Genomic DNA, 17384 nt, shown 5'->3' on the forward strand with positions numbered 1-17384 from the left:
CTTCTCTTTGGCATATCCAAATTGCCAGCATCACTACTTTGCATTTTGGGGCCATTTATTAAGTAAAATAAGGGTTACTTGAACACAAGCACAGCAATACCAGGACAGTCAATCTGATAACCAAGATGGCTACTAAGTGACTAATGGGCAGGTAGCATACACAATGTGGATACGCTGGACGACGGGGTGATTTACATCCTGAGTGGGAGAGAGTAAGACAGCAAGAGATTTCATTTTGCTATTCAGAATGGCACACAATTTAAAACTTATGAATTGTTTCTTTCCGGAATTTTCCATCTATTATTTTGGACCACGGCTGACTGTGGGTAATCGAAACCAGAGAAAGGGAAACCGCAGGCAAGGGGGAATTACTGTATTTCCTTTGTTTTCTTTGAGAATATTCTTATACATATTTCTACACATTCCTGTCAGTGTTTTTAGGAGAAAATTCCAGAACTGAAAACAGCGAGTCAAAGAGTAAGGACATTGCCTTCTAAAAAGAATACATTCAATTTATAATCTCATCAACAGTGTATGAAAATCCCTATTTCCCTAAAACATTGCTAACACTAGGTATCTTCAGTCTTTGCTAATCCATATAGGTAGAAAATCGCCTCCATTGTTTTAATTTGCACTTATTTACCTTTTCAAATATTGCATTTCTACTCTTCTATAAGTTGTACGTTCAAACCCTCCACTATTTTTCTTTTGGGGTGCTTGTATTTTTCTTAATAATTTGTATGCGTGCTTTACATATTATGGGTGTAAACCACTGATAAGTTGCAAATACTTTATGCCCAGTTTGGCAGAGGTTTATTTTAAATATAATTCATCAGTTGCCCTCAAAATCTGATACTGGAATAGGGGGATTTATAAAGGCATGTATTTCGAAGAGAGTACATCTCCAGAAAGGGTTAAAGGAGGAAAACACAAGATCTTAAAATCCTCACACTATCAATGTCAATGTCACTGTCATAAGAGCTGTCAGTTCTAAATCTCGAGATTTCAAATGGTTAAGGTTTCTCTGATTTCTACTCTTTTGTATTTCATAATAACAAGACTAATCTTTTCAATTCACTAGGCATTACCTAGCAATAACAAACTAGAAAACTTTTATCTCATTTTACTTAGGCTATTGGCCTTGGGTCAGCATTTAAAGGATTAAAAAATAGAATTTCATCTTCAATCATACACCTCCACAGAGGCAACACGATTTTATTATAGGAGGAGGGCCTTAGAGTCAGGCTTTGGTTTGAATCCTGATTCGGACAGACACAGAGCCATGATTTTGGCAGGTTACTTGATCTCTTAACTGTTAGTTCTTTTCTCTACTTTTCCTCCCCCAAATCTCCCTGCTATGTAATGGAGTCACTCACTGTATTTTGAAAGTTCTATATCTGGGGAATGTAATTTTTTATTTTACTACTAATTAGCTAAAACCAGCCTTATGAAATAATGAATAATAACAAGCTAAACAGACACACACAAATACTAACCTCGCTTGTCATCTGGTTCCTGTTTGGTTTTAACAAGATCCACTTGTCTCCCAGTTATGCCTAAGGCTGCCAAGTCAATTATACCTTTCTGACTACCATCATGAAGATGGCTCTGGTCCACTATATTGGCCTTGGCTTTGTTAGATTTCATCATGAAGTCCTTCAGTGCCAAAAGTTTGTCTTCCTCTTCTTCCGTCATTCCCTAAAACCAAATAAAACCCCGTATGTTCTGGGTTACTTTCGCAAGTAAAAACAACAAGCCTCAGGATGACTAACAAACGAAGGGTCAAATCACCCAATTTAAAATTCTAAGAGTCAGAAGGGCAAAACGAAGCAAGCAAAGGCAAGAGAAAAAGAAAGCATCAATAGAGAACATCTCACTGCTCTGATCTCCCTGAACTCCAGTAGGGCACTTTCTACTTTGGATCATGATTCACATCTGAACGTTTTAAATGGGAGCATTAAGGTATAATTTATCTTCAAAATATTCAAAGAACTTAATACAGGACATGGTATCTAGGAGATCTTTAATATATAACTTAGAATAAACAAACATTAGTATATAAACAAAAATTGAGGAAATACAATATTAAGCAAAAGGAAGTTTACCTACTTCAACTTTGTTCCTAGATGTATCGAGAATATTAAATGAGACGCTGTGTGTGAAGGCGCCAGATGATATATAAAACATTCTATACGCCTCAGGAATCAATGGGCATGCTGGCTCAACTGCAAATGTAAGCAACACACCCACTAGCAGTCTAAGATAATGGCATGACTGGAGTCAGACTGCCTAGGTTCAAATTCCAGCTCCATTACTTACTATCTGTAGGACCTTGAGCAAGTTACCCAATTTCTCTGTATCTCTATTTTATTTATCTATAAAATGAGAATTATTACTGTCTTATAAGGTTATTATAAAATTTTAATAAGTTAATCCACCTAAGAGACTTAGAACACTTGAAATTGACAGCCAATAAATACTAAATAAGTCAAGGTGGCACTTAAATATTCTGGTAAACGGAACATTTCTGCATTTTCTTCTTAACTTTCCAATCATCCACAGAATCCTCTAGAATGTGATTATGCCAATGAAAAGAAATTAAGAAAATGGCAATTCCCCTGAGGCCTCAATCTAGAATCTCCTTGGAATTTACATTAATATTCACAATCCTCAGGCACAATAGGACACAAACCCTAGAAAGTTAGAAAGCTAAGAAATAATGAAATAAAATTGCATTAAACTACAAAAATCATAGAATTCTTGACTGAATTTTTTCCAATATTAACCTGAAATTTTTCTTTTATTTTCACTGCTCCTCCTAAAATTTGCTTAAAGTAGACAATTTTATAGCTATAGTTAAGAGTTCTATTCTTTTTGTTAGTGTAGCTTTTAGTTCACAAGAGAAAGGCTGTTCCAGTCCACAAAAGGGAAGGCCATCATAAAGGCCATAAAAAAGACTGAACTACTGACATATGCCACAACATGAAGGCACCTTGAAAATATTTTGCTAAATGAAAGAAGCCAGACACAAAAGACCACATATTATATGGTTCCATTCGTATGAAATATCCAACACAGGCACATTTGTAGAGACAGAAGGCAGATTCAGTGGTTGCCGGGGGCTCGGCGGGGGGGAGAAGCAAAAGGGGAATGATTGCTAAGGGGCATGAGGTTTCTTTTTGGGATGATGAAAATGTTCTGGAATTAGATAGTGGTGACGGTTTCACAACTCTGTGAATATACTAAAAACCAATGAATTATACACTTTAAAACAGTGAATTTTATTATATGTGAATTATATCTCAATAAAAAATGTTAGAAATGTACCATCAAAAAAAACTGACAAGGACATTACAAGAAAGGAAAACTGAAGGACAAATCATTCATGAACCTAAATGCAAAAATAAAAAATGCAATAAAGTAGCAGCAAACCAAATCTAGCCTAAATGAAAATGAATTTTATATAATAGTTATATCCCTGTATTTTCTAGATTTTATATTTATGTATTTTATAATAAAAATTACTTAAATATAAATACAATATGATAAAGTTGTACTTAGCCTAAAAATCCAGGAATAAAAAGTTGATGACATGGGAAAATCAATCAGTATAGTTCACCACATTAACAGAAGAGAAAAACTACACAATGCTCTCAGGAGATAAAAGACATTTGATAAAATTTAACATTCTTCCATACTAATCCTTTTAGCCAGCCAGAAATGGAGGGCAATTTCCTTAATCTGATAAAAAGATTGTATAAAAAAGCTATTAGTAAACATCACACTAAATGGTATAATGTTGAGAGTTTTCCCAATGAGATGAGAAACAAGACAAGGATGCTCACTATCACCAATTCTATTTAACATTATCCTGAAGATCTAGTCATTTAAATAAGAAAAGGAAAACAAAAGTATTCAGAATGGAAAAAAATGAATGATACTGTTACTATTCAGACATGATATGACTGTGAATGTACAAATTCACAAGAAACATACAAGCAAGTTATTAGAATTGATAAGTAAGTTTTATGAGGTTGCTGGATACAAGATTAGTATAAAAAATGTTTTCTATATACCAGCTACAAAAATAACTTTTTATATATATCAATTCTAATAGTATTTAAAAAATCAAATACCCAAAATATTTATAATAAAACATGTATAAAACTCTACAAAGTAAATCATAAAACATTACTAAAATAAATTAAAGATCTAATTAAATAAAGACACATACCATGTTCATTGCCTAGAAGACTCAATATTGTCAAGACCTCAATTTTCTCCTAAAGGTTCCAATGCAATCTCAACCAATATACCAAAAAAAATTCTTTTTGTATAAAGTGACAAGCTGAATTAGAAACATCATGTGGAAAATGTAGATGGAAATGCAAAGGACCAAGGATAGCCAAGACAATCTTGAAAAAGAAAACTAAGCTCAGAGATTTTGCTCTAACCAGAGATGAAGCCTAAGAAAGTGCGATAACTAGCGTTAAGTCCATAAACACATCCACACACTTCTACTTCTGGCCATGGTGTAGCAACGACTAAATTTACCCTCCCACTTTAAACAACTTTAACACTTGACAAAAAACCATGAAACAACACTTTTCAGGCACTGGAAAACAAACAGGGCTGTGATCCCCTACGACTGTCCCAGCATCCTCTGGAGAGTCTCCAGGCCATGGCACAAGGAGAAGACTCAAACAGAGTCCAGTAGAGCCGAATTCAAGAGACACATCAGCGTTCACGGAAGCCACAAAGGCTAACTGTGTGGGGCAGAGAACTGGAGAAGCGGGATGTGGCACACAGCAAGAACTAGAGAGGGGTCTCCTCAAGTCTCTGACTGAATATCGAACTTCGTATGTGTGAGAGGAAATTACCTGAGGGCAAGGAAAAAGCAACCAGAAGGCAGTAAACCAAACAATTCCTAGAGCTCCCACAGGGCTGAAAATCATTCATGTTCCCACCAGCCAGAGGTGAAAGACCTCTTACTACACAGAGCATCACCTCCTCACAAGTCCCTAGCAGCCGGGCTAAACTGGCCATTGACCAAAGGCTGCTCTGGATCTGTCCTAACAAAGCCTAAAAGCGAGGCTTTAAAGAATCAAACTGATTCCAAGTAATTTAACTATACAACAGAACAAATCCTATACGTATAAATTTATAAGAATTCAGCACCTAACGACATAAAATTCACAATCAACAGAGAAAGAAACTGGGTGGCTAGGGAGCAAAGACTGGAGAAAAATTTACATTTTACTATATAGCTTCTTATACCTTTTCAATTTTACGCCTTGTGTCTATATTACTCAGTCAAAAATTATTAAAATAAAAATCACCAAAAAGCTTAAAATGTATGTCATTTTTTAAAGTAGGGAGTGAAATCATCTTGTATTCTGTATTAGTGTCTGATTAAATGGATACAAATAAAACAGGCAGCTCCTGCAGATGATATCTATTTAAAACAGCCCTGCCATGTGTCATCTCCAGATGGTAAGTCCTATTGAGAATCTGGATTTCAGGCAGATTCCAACATCCACATGGATAATGTTCCAAAAGTGTACTTTAAGTCTATTATCTGGAACTCTGAACATATCTTCCCATAGAAACAATGCTAGGCTGGTCTAGAAAAGCCTATTCTACCCATGATGTATCTCAAGTGTAGTCCTATAAAACAGCACTGTAGAATCTCAAGAAAAAAACAATTCTGTACAAGTGTTCAGAATTCCCGCTTGCAAAGGCTAAAAACATCTCTTCCTTCTGTATCCCTGACATTAAGAACAAGGACTCAGTTCCTACCTCCAAAGCCTCCCTTGGCTCCAAGTTCCTGCTAGTAATCCCAAGAAACTCCAGTAGTACAAGGACCAAAAAGAAGTGAAGGCAGAGAAAAGGCTTGCAAGGAGCTGGAGGAGATGAGCTGCACACGGACTTCTTCCTAAGTCGATATAAAACGCAAGCAAGCTCTTCCTCCCCTGTTTATTTTGAGAGGCAAAAAGACCCAGTGCAGGAGCATGGGCTTTGGAGTCAGACAGGCTTAGGTTCCCATGTCAGCTCTGAAACTTACTGAACTGTGTGAGCACAGGCAAGTTAACTACCTCACTGAGTCTCAGTTTCCTTATCTATAAACAGGGGACAACACCTGTTGTTCCAGTTTATTTTAAGGGCAGTCATAACACATGTAAAGCACTAATTACAGTGGTAGACTTGTTGCAGGTCCTCGCAAAACGGAAGCTGGTGTTGTTCTGCTGTTACTTCTTCTGAAAACCTCAGAGATTCTGGCCTGCTCTCCCCTCTACGAGCAGCACCTGTCCCTTGAAACAGGGGACTCCTAACCCTTAGGAATCTCTACAACTATTACTTCCACAAACAACATAAAACAGGGGATTATCTGTTCCTCTTTTCCCATTCACATAAATGAAGGGAGAAATGACAGACAAATGAATACTTCAAGCACTGACATTTCAGAGGAATACAAGTCAGTGAGCTTTAGTGATTTCATCCCGGCAGCCAGTAACGGAGGCTGGCACTGGTGGAGCAGCCAGCGTGGAAGCATTTGGGAGAAAAGGAGGAAGGAGAAAGGCTGTGGAAACTGCTCCATCCCTCCCCCTCCTTTTACCCACAGCAGTGGCAAACCTACACCCACAGCAAGGGGAAAGGTAAGGACTAGGGGCTAGGGTGGCTCCACGAAGTAACTAACGACAGAATGAAAAGGAAAGTTCAGTAGAGGGGCTTTTTATCTAATACACAGGATTTGAAGGAGAGACAGGAATACAAAGAATCACACCAACCAAGCCTGAAGAAACATCTCAACTGGAAGGTTTTTACTGTATGCTGAAATCTTTTTGATAAGGATTACTTACTCAGGAGAAACAACAGAAAAATGTGACTCAATACACAATTTTCCATAAATTACTTTCTAAAATATAAAATACATCTCATGTACAAGCTAAGGTTAAAAGAAAATCCAAAGAAAAAGCTCTGTGGCAATTCAAGTCACATCAAATTAAGTTTTCTAAAATATAGGAAACAGAACCACTGGCCTAGAAGGGACATTCAGAGGCAGCTCTAGCCTCCAGGAAAATTTTAAGACCTAAAAGAACCAAAATGGTTACTGACCAGCCTCCCATAGGAACCTATTTCAATATTTAATAACTCAAAGCAATGTTTGGGCATCAAACAGCACTGGATATTTACTAACAAGTAAAATACATGAAAAGACCTACATCCCAAAGCTGATCAAATTCTCTCCCCACAACTGAAGCATTTTCTCATCTTTTCTTGTTAGACAAGATATGACTGACAAGAATTCTCTTTTTTTTAAATATTGGCACCTGAGCCAATCTTCGTTTTTTTCTTCTTCTTCTTCTCCCCAGAGTCGCACAGTACATAGTTGTATATTCTAGTGGTACGTCCTTCTGAGCTCTGCTATGTGGGACGCTGCCTCAGCATGGCTTGAAGAGCAGTGCTAGGTCCATACCCAGGATCTGAAGCAGGGAAACCCTGGGCTGCCAAAGTGGAGTGTGGAAACGTAACCACCCAGCCACAGGGCCGGCCCCAACAAGCATTCTCTTAACTAAATATCCTGCAGACTTAAAGACAGTCGTGAAAGTTGTCTCTCAGTATTTGCTTTATGGCTCACAGAGCATTTATTCAGAAATTGTATTCTTTATACAATAAAAATAACCATTTTAATTCCCATCTTGACTTCTCTAGATTCCACACATCCCTCTTAAAACAGGATGCTGAACCTAGACAATATTTCTAAAGAGGCCTTATAAATATCACGTATAATAAAAAGATTGGGGGCTGGCCTGGTGGCGCAGCAGTTAAGTTCGCACATTCCACTTCGGCGGCCCAGGGTTCACCGGTTCGGATCCCGGGTACGGACATGGCACCACTTGGCACACCATGCTATGGTAGGCATCCCACATATAAAGTAGAGGAAGATGGGCATGGATGTTAGCTCAGGGCCAGTCTTCCTCAGCAAAAAGAGGAGGATTGGCAGCAGTTAGCTCAGGGCTAATCTTCCTCAAAAAAAACAAAATAAATAAAAAAATTTTAAAAAATAAAAAGATTACATCCTAGTTCTAATAAGATTTAATTGATCCAAATTCATAGGCTTTTACGATATAGCAGTAAACTGTTGGTATATTCAATCTAAGATGTATTATAAATCTCAGGTATTTTAGCTGTTTGCATCTAGTAATAAAACTCTAAATTTAGATTGAATAAACCAGGATTTTCCTGTATCATATCTGTGCTTTGTAATGTTTCTTCTCATTGAATTTTATTATATTTTTGGTGAAATATGGAAATGAATCAAGAATATTACTTAGGGGCTGGCCCCATGGCTGAGTGTTAAGTTCGCACACTCTGCTTCAGCAGCCCAAGGTTTGCCAGTTTGCATCCTGGGTATAGACCTACACACCACTCATCAAGCTATGCTGTGGTGGCATCCCACATAGAAGAACTAGAACAACTTACAACTAGGATATACAACTACATAGAACAACTTACAACTAGGATATACAACTACATACTGGGGCTCTGGGGAGAAAAAAAGAGAGGGAGATTGGAAACAGATGTTAGCTCAGGGCCAATCTTCCACACCAATAACAGCATATCTTGTAAAAAAAACAAGAATACTACTTAAATCAAAGGTTACATCTACTTTCCCTCATTTACATAGCCAGTAATCAAAAAAACCTTAACAAGTCTCCCAAGATTCCTTATTTAGCTCAACCCAATGCCTTATCATCCTAGTATCTCCTAGATACCAAAGCAAATGCATAACATATTCACCAGATTTATTTACTCATTTGTTATGATGCACCCTAATCAACCAAAAATATTTTTAATAGCCACATAGATGCTTCAACATTTTTATGAAATTTGCATTTAAATGTAAGATTTCAAAGGTGAGACAACCTGTGAGAGCAATTTCTTCAGAAGCTGTGCTATAGCAGGGTCCTCAGGTGGAGGGCAGTCAGGAAGAGACCCATTTCGTTTCTTCTGACGCATGTAAAGATGTCTGAACAAGCTGGTAATATCTTTAGACCTCAGAGCATAATCAAATATAGAACGACTTACTGGTTCTTTTAAAACACTGAGTAGAACAAGTTTTCTTTCAATCTATATTAGAAAAATAAAAAGAATCAGCCAAAGATACAACATATAGTACAGTTATTTTCAAATTCAATAAATACAACCTGTGTAAAGTTAATATATGTACTTATTCTCTAAGAAAATGGGAGATATCAATATCTGCAATTTTTGCCTAGAAGAAAAAAGAATACTAGCGCCCTTTAAAGAGCTAAGGTATTTCTTCTTTTCACTGTCAGCATCTGACATCTGTGTCACAGACATCTGTGTTTATCATACTGGAAGACAAATAATAAATACCCAGGCTAGAAAAGTTTAGAAAAAGAAAAAAGAGCCTTTCAAGATCCCAAAACACCATCTGACTTCCTAGATCTAAGAGGTACCTGCAGTTCACGGGTCTACACAGCCCATCGGTACTGAAGGAGAAAAGACGCTCAACAGCCACAGGGCTTCCCATCAGTCATCAGGTTTTTCCAGTAGCTTCAAACACTTCTAAAAAACATTACTGTCTCCACAGAGTTCATAACATCCTTCCTTACACTACCCCTAAGAACACTCCCCTTGTCAACGCATACATAATAAAAAGGATGAGCACTACTAACAGCAACCAAGAGGACTTTCTTTAGATATATTTAACTGCCTGGTGAGTTGGCCAGAGAAAACAGCAGAAAAGGGTATGTTTTGTCTAATCCAAACTGTAGAAAGATAAGATTTATGAAGCATATGGATAATTAGCCTCTCAATTCCTGATCCTGGCCTTTCAAAATATAAAACAATGATAAAAACAAAAAATAACAGAAATAATTTCTGACAAAACAAAGAGAATGGTGCAGATATCTAACAAACCATTTATATGTCAGATTTATTTTAGCAAACCACAATTAAAAGTTATTCCAAACGCATGCAATTTTTAAATCCCGGGGAGACTTTCTCCACATTGTGTTATAAAAGAGTTTAATAAACAAACTTCCAAAAGAATAAGGAGTCAAAAGTAGTAGCATCCCTAGACCTGATTTCCAAGAAAGCTTTCATAAATTTCAAAAAAAGGGGCATATTTCCTAGTAATATTATCCATCTTTCACATATATATAAATTGTTCTTGGGGTAAAAACAAAAAATTGAACAAACTCTGTGAAATAAAGAATGATGAACCCAGAAATGGATGAATCTGTGGGGAAAAGTAAGGACTGAAGACATGGCCAAAGCCTCCTCATTTCCAGAGGACATCCAAGGCCATTGACTCCAACCAAAGAGAAGGCACACAGATAGAAATTGAGGAGGAAGCCAGAGAGGGACGTCAATTTGCAAAAGGGAAATAGAGTTTTAGTAAAAATAGGATTTTTCAGGATGTTTTCACAGCCAGGATAATCTCTCAACAGTCCATTCCATTCAAATGTCTATTTTGATGGTTGGCTGTCCAGCAAAATGAAGGGTATAAATACTGACAAGTTGGGTAAACAATTGCTTTGTGCAAACCAAAGACCCAAAGTTTACCATCAAGTGCTATGCTGCTGGGGAGGAAGGGAGTGGTCATTAGATTTAAAAAAAAAAAAAAAAAGAAAAGAAATCAGAACCAGTCAGTGGTCTAAAAAACAAACACCCAAAATTTATCAAGTGCTATACCGCTGGGGAGGAAGGGGCGGGTCACTAGATTTTAACAAAAAGAAAAGAATCAGTTAGCGGTCTGAAAAACAAACATTTGAAAAAGGCTTTTTCTAATTTATTATAAATGCTGACTTGGGCTGAAATCAGACATACTTTTTACAATAAAAGCAGAGGTCCATCAACATACATTTCTGCTATATTTCACTTTAACAGCAGACACTTTACAACATTACACATAAGAAAAAAAAGTATGAACTACTGAGTGCTATACTATGCATATACCATGCAAGAGACTAAAAGTCTCTCGAACTTTTCTCACCTTCAAAAGCATTTGTTCCCTTAACATTAACTAACTTGAAAGGAATGTGAAAATGCTATAGCCCAGTTTAAATCTTTAAAAGTTTAAACAAAAATAGGACTCTCTCAACCTTTTTTTAAAGGGACACAGTTTGGAGAGAGGATTGACTCCCTGTTGGAAGACCGTACCTGTATTATTGGTTGAGTAATATACGGGTGAAGGTAAGGCATCAGTTTGCAGTAGACATCAGCCGTGCTAATTTGATCAGCTACCCCTGTGATAAATCCCACAGCACCATAGCGTATCCAGAGATTGGGATGGCACAGAAAGGGGGCTAAAGAGGAAAAAAAAAAAAAAGGTATGTATTAAATCATGTACATAAATAGTTTCAAACCATCAAGATAAATAAATTTTGACCTTATAACACATTGAAAAAGGGATTTTACCAAATGTTACCATCATGTGCCTTCAAATACTCAATTATCCTGAGTCATAAACTCAACCAACGGAACATACTGATATTATAATGTGCCTTATCATAAATATCAGCAATACCATAAAAGAACAAAAAGTTGCCTCCTTTCTGAGAATTTAAAGTTATATTTTTCAGTCTGGGCTGAAGACAGGTGGGCATCTACTCATTTTAAGACTGGGTTAAAAACCACTGAACAGAGACATAAAAAATCCAACAGTACATAGCAAATTATTACTCTCCCACCCACTAACGCACAGAATTCCAAGGACATACCATCTACCACATAAGGGCCAAAGACACTGAGAAGTTGTTTCTCCTCCAAGCCATAGCATTAAGATTAAGGGAACAATATCACCTAACTGACATTCTTTTTAATGCAAAGGTTTGATCAAATCTAATACAATACTCATAAATTCATTCACAAGGTATCATGAATGCAAACTAAAAGGCAGAAAACATAGTGCCCATTCTTAGAGAGTCTAAAATACAAGATTAAACAAGAAAATTAAACGAATGTCTTTCACCCCTTTTAACTATTTTGTGTATTACACCTAAAACCAATGATTTCAACTAATCCAAGTAAGACAGGAAAAAATTCAAACTTCTAAACTAACTTCATTTGGAATAAAATTCAAATTCTAAAAGCAAAAATAAAAAAGTGTATTAGTTCTGAGTATGCAAAAATAACAGCATTTAGAGGATACTAATTTTATAAGAAATCCATGCTAAGAGAGAAATAAGAATACTGTCACATGTTAATATTACTTATATAAAAAAGAGGAAGGAGAAAAGATTTGTTCAAAATATGTGTCTCCAAAGTTCTCCCATTTCCAATTCTTCTAATTACACATGGAGAAGGTTTTGATTATTTCATAAACATCTTTCAGCTTCTGATACATCCAACAAAGGAGGACTGGTAGTTTCCCTTTAACAACAGAGAAAAACAAGGACTGGAAAAACATTGGAAAATTTCCAAAAAGTAACTAAACCCAAAATGACCTGGTAGAAGTTAGGCATAGTATAAGGCTGAATTACTGGTCTCAATTCTTTGTTATCTCTATTATACAACCACACTCTTGCCTTGCACTCATGGTGTGCAAAGGACTCTTTCTGCCCCTTTCTTTTGGCTCAGTTGTGCTACCGGCTCTGGCCAATGGGAGGTTACGGATATAACACAAACAGAAGCTTGAAACGTGCTGTATAGTTAGGCTGGCTTTCTCATACTTCTCCCATCACCCAGAACTAACCTGGGCCCCAGAATGAAACACATGGTCACAATCACCAGACAATCTGGAGATGCAAAGCCTAAAGGAGAGTCACCCATACAGCCTGCAGAAGCAGAATGAGAACTTTACTGAAGCATTTACTGAGATTCTGTGGTTGATTGTTGTACAGCATTACTGTATCAGTAAGCAGCTAACTGACACAAAGACACTCAGACACTCAAAAAACAAGAAACCAGAACCAAGAGGATTTCCTATAAAACAGTGTACTCAAGTCTTTTCTCCATCCGATACATTCCAATTATCTGGGGCAAGGACAGGGGAAGGTGAGTGCTCATAATATCTAAGTAGGAACAGTGTGGTTTTTAAAAGAACTACCAAAGAAATAATGATAATCACCATCACCACCATTCCCTTTAAGAATCACTACCACAGACTAACTATGCAGAAAGACAGAACAAGAGAGAGATGTATACAATTTATCATTTGTCTTAAGTGTTTCTAAGTTACCAAAAACTTTTTTCTTTAAATAGTTTAAAATGCCAACAAATGACTGTTTACTTGATTTTTTTGTCAGCAAGGCTTTTTCCACCCCATAGCTGGTACTAACCTCAGTTCTAGTTCTAAGGGAGCTCCCCATCCAAGAAGTTTTACCACATTGGGTTTACTCTATACCTAAAGATAATAATTTATTTTGACTCTAAAGATAGATGAGTACCCCATAAGTTCAACCCATGATCAATGACTAGAAACAGCAGGGCCCAGAAAAATCTCTGCAAAATTTGAGGGGTAAAAAACTATCTTTATGATGATTTTTGCTTAAAAATAATGGACATCTATTTTTCAGATAAATAAAATGCTAATTATAAGCTACATTAAATCTCAAAAATAATATCCAATAATTAGGCAACAGAAAGAATGTATTCTGTGAAACTGGAATATAAAAGTACATATTTATAGGGGCCGGCCCCATGGCCTAGTGGTTAAGTTTGGCACATTCCACTTCGGCGGCCCAGGTTCAGTTCCCAGGCGGGAACCTACACCTCTCATCAGTGGCCATGCTGTGGCAGCGATCCACATACAAAATAGAGGAAGACTGGCACAGAAGTTAGCTCAGAGAGAATCTTCCTCAGACAAAAAAAAAGAGTCCATATTTATATACAGAGTATATTTATTAAAATTAAGAAGATCAAAGTCAAAAGCAAGAAAAACACAACCCTTCGGAGGTAATGCCACTTTCACAGGAGAAAAAAGAAAGCACTGAGGTGAGAATCCAGAAAATGAGAATGAGTAGGAAAACATTCCAGGCAAGACAGATGTGTTAAGATGATACATTTTCTTGTTATTATTATGAAAATGGGTGCTTTCTATATCTGCCTTACACTACATAGGACCAGAAATTCAAAAAATATTCTAATATCTTTTGTTTCATTATAATGTTAATAATTATGCATTTAACAAATGGAAAAAATTATTAGCATTTAACAAATGGAAAAAATTAGTTATTAGCATTTAACAAACGGAAAAAATTAGCTAACAAATCCCTCAAGTTTCAGCACTCTGTGGCTTATATGAAAAATCCAAAACATTTCAATGTAACAGATTCTCATCATGATTGTGTTGCCAATATTCAACAAGATTCTATTAAATTTGCAATAATTGTTAACATAATCATCAAAAAATTCAAACCAAATTAGGGTTATAAACTAAAAGAATGATTATAGTTATGAGAGCAAAATAAGAAACCTACATATACTTAAATTTTCCACAATTTTGTTTTTTAAAAGCTACACTCATGTCTTAAAAATTTCCAGAAATTTTATGGGCCAGCCCTGGTGGTCTAGTGGTTAAGTTCAGTGCACTCTGCTCCAGTGGCCCGCGTTCGGTTCCCGGTGAGGACCTACATTGTTCGTCTATTGGTGAGCGTGCTGTCGTAGCGGCTCACATACAAACTAGAGGAAGATTGGCAACAGATGTTAGCTCAGGGTGAATCTTCCTCAGCAAAAAAGAGGAAGATTGGCAAGAGACGTTAACTCAGGGAGAATCTTCCTCAGGAAAAAAAAAATTTCCAGAAATTTTACACATCTCAACTAGCTACCATCTAGTGTCTCAATGATCAAAATAACCAATAACTCCTCTTTGTCTTTTTTTCTCTGAGGACTGCCTCAAGGAAAACCTATTAGCCAAATCTAACCAGTTTTGGCTTTCTATTAATTTTCTTTGGCAAAGCATTTAGCAGCAACTAAGTATTTCACCTAGAAGGTGATTTTCTAAGATTTCATGCCCTCTCAGTACAGAACCAACTTGCAATCTTACATTGCTCACTTTCTTAAAATCAAGTGCTAAGAAGACTAGAAGTTCCAGATAGTCTTAATTTTAGAATGTGTCATATTTACTTGTTTGCTCTTATTCTGAATTTAAATTGAGGGAAATAGCATATAAAGGTATCAAGGAATTAATTCCCTTCATTAGTTAATAAAATTACTAAGATTAGTAATTTCAATACTGTGAATTCCTGTCAATCAGTGCAATGACAGATGTCACAGACAATCCTCCACATCCAATTTTAACGGGACTAGTGGTCAAGTGTCCAAAAAACTAAGTTAACCATTCAGAGCAGTTAAAGACTTTATCCACATTGTGTTAAAAAACAAAACTCAAAACAAAATCTTCATTTTTCAAGGATCACAAAGACTTAACTACAGATTAAAACAGAGATATTTCCCCTGGACTAGAGGACCAAATGATCCTGCTTATTTGCCTGTCTGTCTCTCACACACATACAAGCATGCAAGCATAAGCATGCAAATACATGTATACACATAGACACACACATTAGGGACAATAAAGTTGAAAACCTGACTCTATATTGCCTAGGAGTTTTACCATGCTGTATCAGTCATTATTTCTCTTCCCACATCCTAACTTTCCCGACCTAATTTTAAGAAACAGAAACTTACCAATATCACTGGCAAATTCGTACACATGGGGTTTCTGTAGCAGCCCTAACTGGCACATACAGGTAAGGGCATTAAGAGCTTTCACAATAACAAATTCCTCAGCATCACTAAGACCTTGTTGCAGCAGGGGTTTCAGAATTGAGGAGCTCTGCCAGCCAACATAGGCAGCAACACCTGAAAAAGAGAAGCAACATTACATGATTGTAGAAACATCTGAAAGTACAAATGCCATTAAGTAAAACAATAAAATTAATCAAAAGCGAAATACATTGAGCAACAATCCAGGAGAGGACATCGCATTTCCTACCCAGCACAATAAATGAAAAAGACCCACACCAAAGCAAATCATCAAGAAACTCTGGAACCCCAAGGGGGAAAAAAGATCCTATGAACTTACAAAAAGAAAAACACAGGTCTCCTAAAAAGGAAAGAGAATCAGACTGGCATCAGATGTTCGTCAGAAACAGTGGAGGCTAGAACACAACACAGCAAGACCTGCAAAGTTATGAAAGAAATTTTATACCCAAACTGTCAGTAAAACAAGAGAAGAAAAATAAGTCATTCTGAGACATGCAAAGACTATACAAATTTACCTACCCTGCAGGCCTTTCGGATAAAGTTTCTTGAGGACACACTGTAGCAAAATAAAGATGTAGAGTATACAAAATGGTAGATATCACCCAGGAATTCAAGGGCAAGAAAGAGAGAACCCCAGCTAGCAAAGATCTAGAAATCAGTCAGCCCAAATTAGAACTATAAGCCAACAGATTTCAAAAATGTTATCAAGAAGAAAAATGGAATAGATTACAAGCAATAGATAAAATCAGCTGGATATTATAGATAAGGTGAAGAAGGTATATAACTTTTCTCTCTATAAGGAAAACGAAGGAATCTGAAGCTCCAGGGCAAAGCAAAGATTGTTGAAGGAAGACACGGCATAAATATGAAATGAAATGTGCAATGTACTTAGTAATTCGGATAGAAAGGAGAATTCATTGACCTTTAAACTATAAACATTTTCAAGTGATAAAGGAGTCACGGCACTGGAATTGTGGTGCAGCAGACATCAACAGTGCACTACTTGGCTCCACAGGTAAAAAGTTCACACTCATAATCATGTAAATTTTGTTTCGAATTTTCAGAATCAGTCTATACAAAGAACAAGTCATTATTATGACTGCAGTACAGAATGTAAATACTATCAACTAGCACAATGCAATTGTTAATTAAATTGTCAATTAATAGTTGAGTGATCAACCAACCCACCCACCCCCGAAAAAAAAAGGAGAGGTAGAGAGAAAGGAGTACGAATTTTGTAGTCCACATCGAAGCAGATCAATAAGAAACAGGTTTAATTATTTAAAGTTATAAAAACTACAAACTAAAAAGTAAAGCACTGAAAATAGTGGTCTACATCTCAAAAACAGAAGGGAAGTGGGACCAGGGCATGATACAAGTGAGTTAAATCTTCATCTGTCATAGAAAAAAGTCAAGAAATAAAGTCTAAAGGTGATAATTCTAAAAAATAGTAATATGAACATATTATTTAGAGAGATGGCAATAATCACCTAAAGACATCAAACCAAAAACACAAATCAGAGTAGTTTCCTCTAGAAAATACAACTATTGCTTTCCATACATTACTCTCTAAATTCTGAATAAATTTTAAATCATTTACAAAAGCATATTTACCATATAATTGAAAAATAATTTTAGAATTT

The 17384-nt window shown here is 36.3% G+C and overlaps 1 protein-coding gene across 3 annotated transcripts in view; it reads right to left on the reverse strand.

Moving 5' to 3' along the window:
- The window catches only part of PIK3R4 (phosphoinositide-3-kinase regulatory subunit 4), a 65753-nt gene that overhangs the window by 26765 nt on the left and 21604 nt on the right, over nt 1-17384 (reverse strand). For all 3 annotated transcript variants that reach the window (XM_046675724.1, XM_046675705.1, XM_046675714.1), the window contains exons 7-10: nt 15664-15837; nt 11194-11339; nt 8929-9132; nt 1497-1698 (exon numbers count right to left, since the gene is read on the reverse strand). In XM_046675724.1, coding sequence (XP_046531680.1) covers nt 1497-1698; nt 8929-9132; nt 11194-11339; nt 15664-15837 — 726 coding nt within the window. The remainder of the gene's footprint in view (nt 1-1496; nt 1699-8928; nt 9133-11193; nt 11340-15663; nt 15838-17384) is intronic.

Source organism: Equus quagga, chromosome 1, assembly GCF_021613505.1.
Source record: "Equus quagga isolate Etosha38 chromosome 1, UCLA_HA_Equagga_1.0, whole genome shotgun sequence".
Lineage (NCBI taxonomy): Eukaryota > Metazoa > Chordata > Mammalia > Perissodactyla > Equidae > Equus > Equus quagga.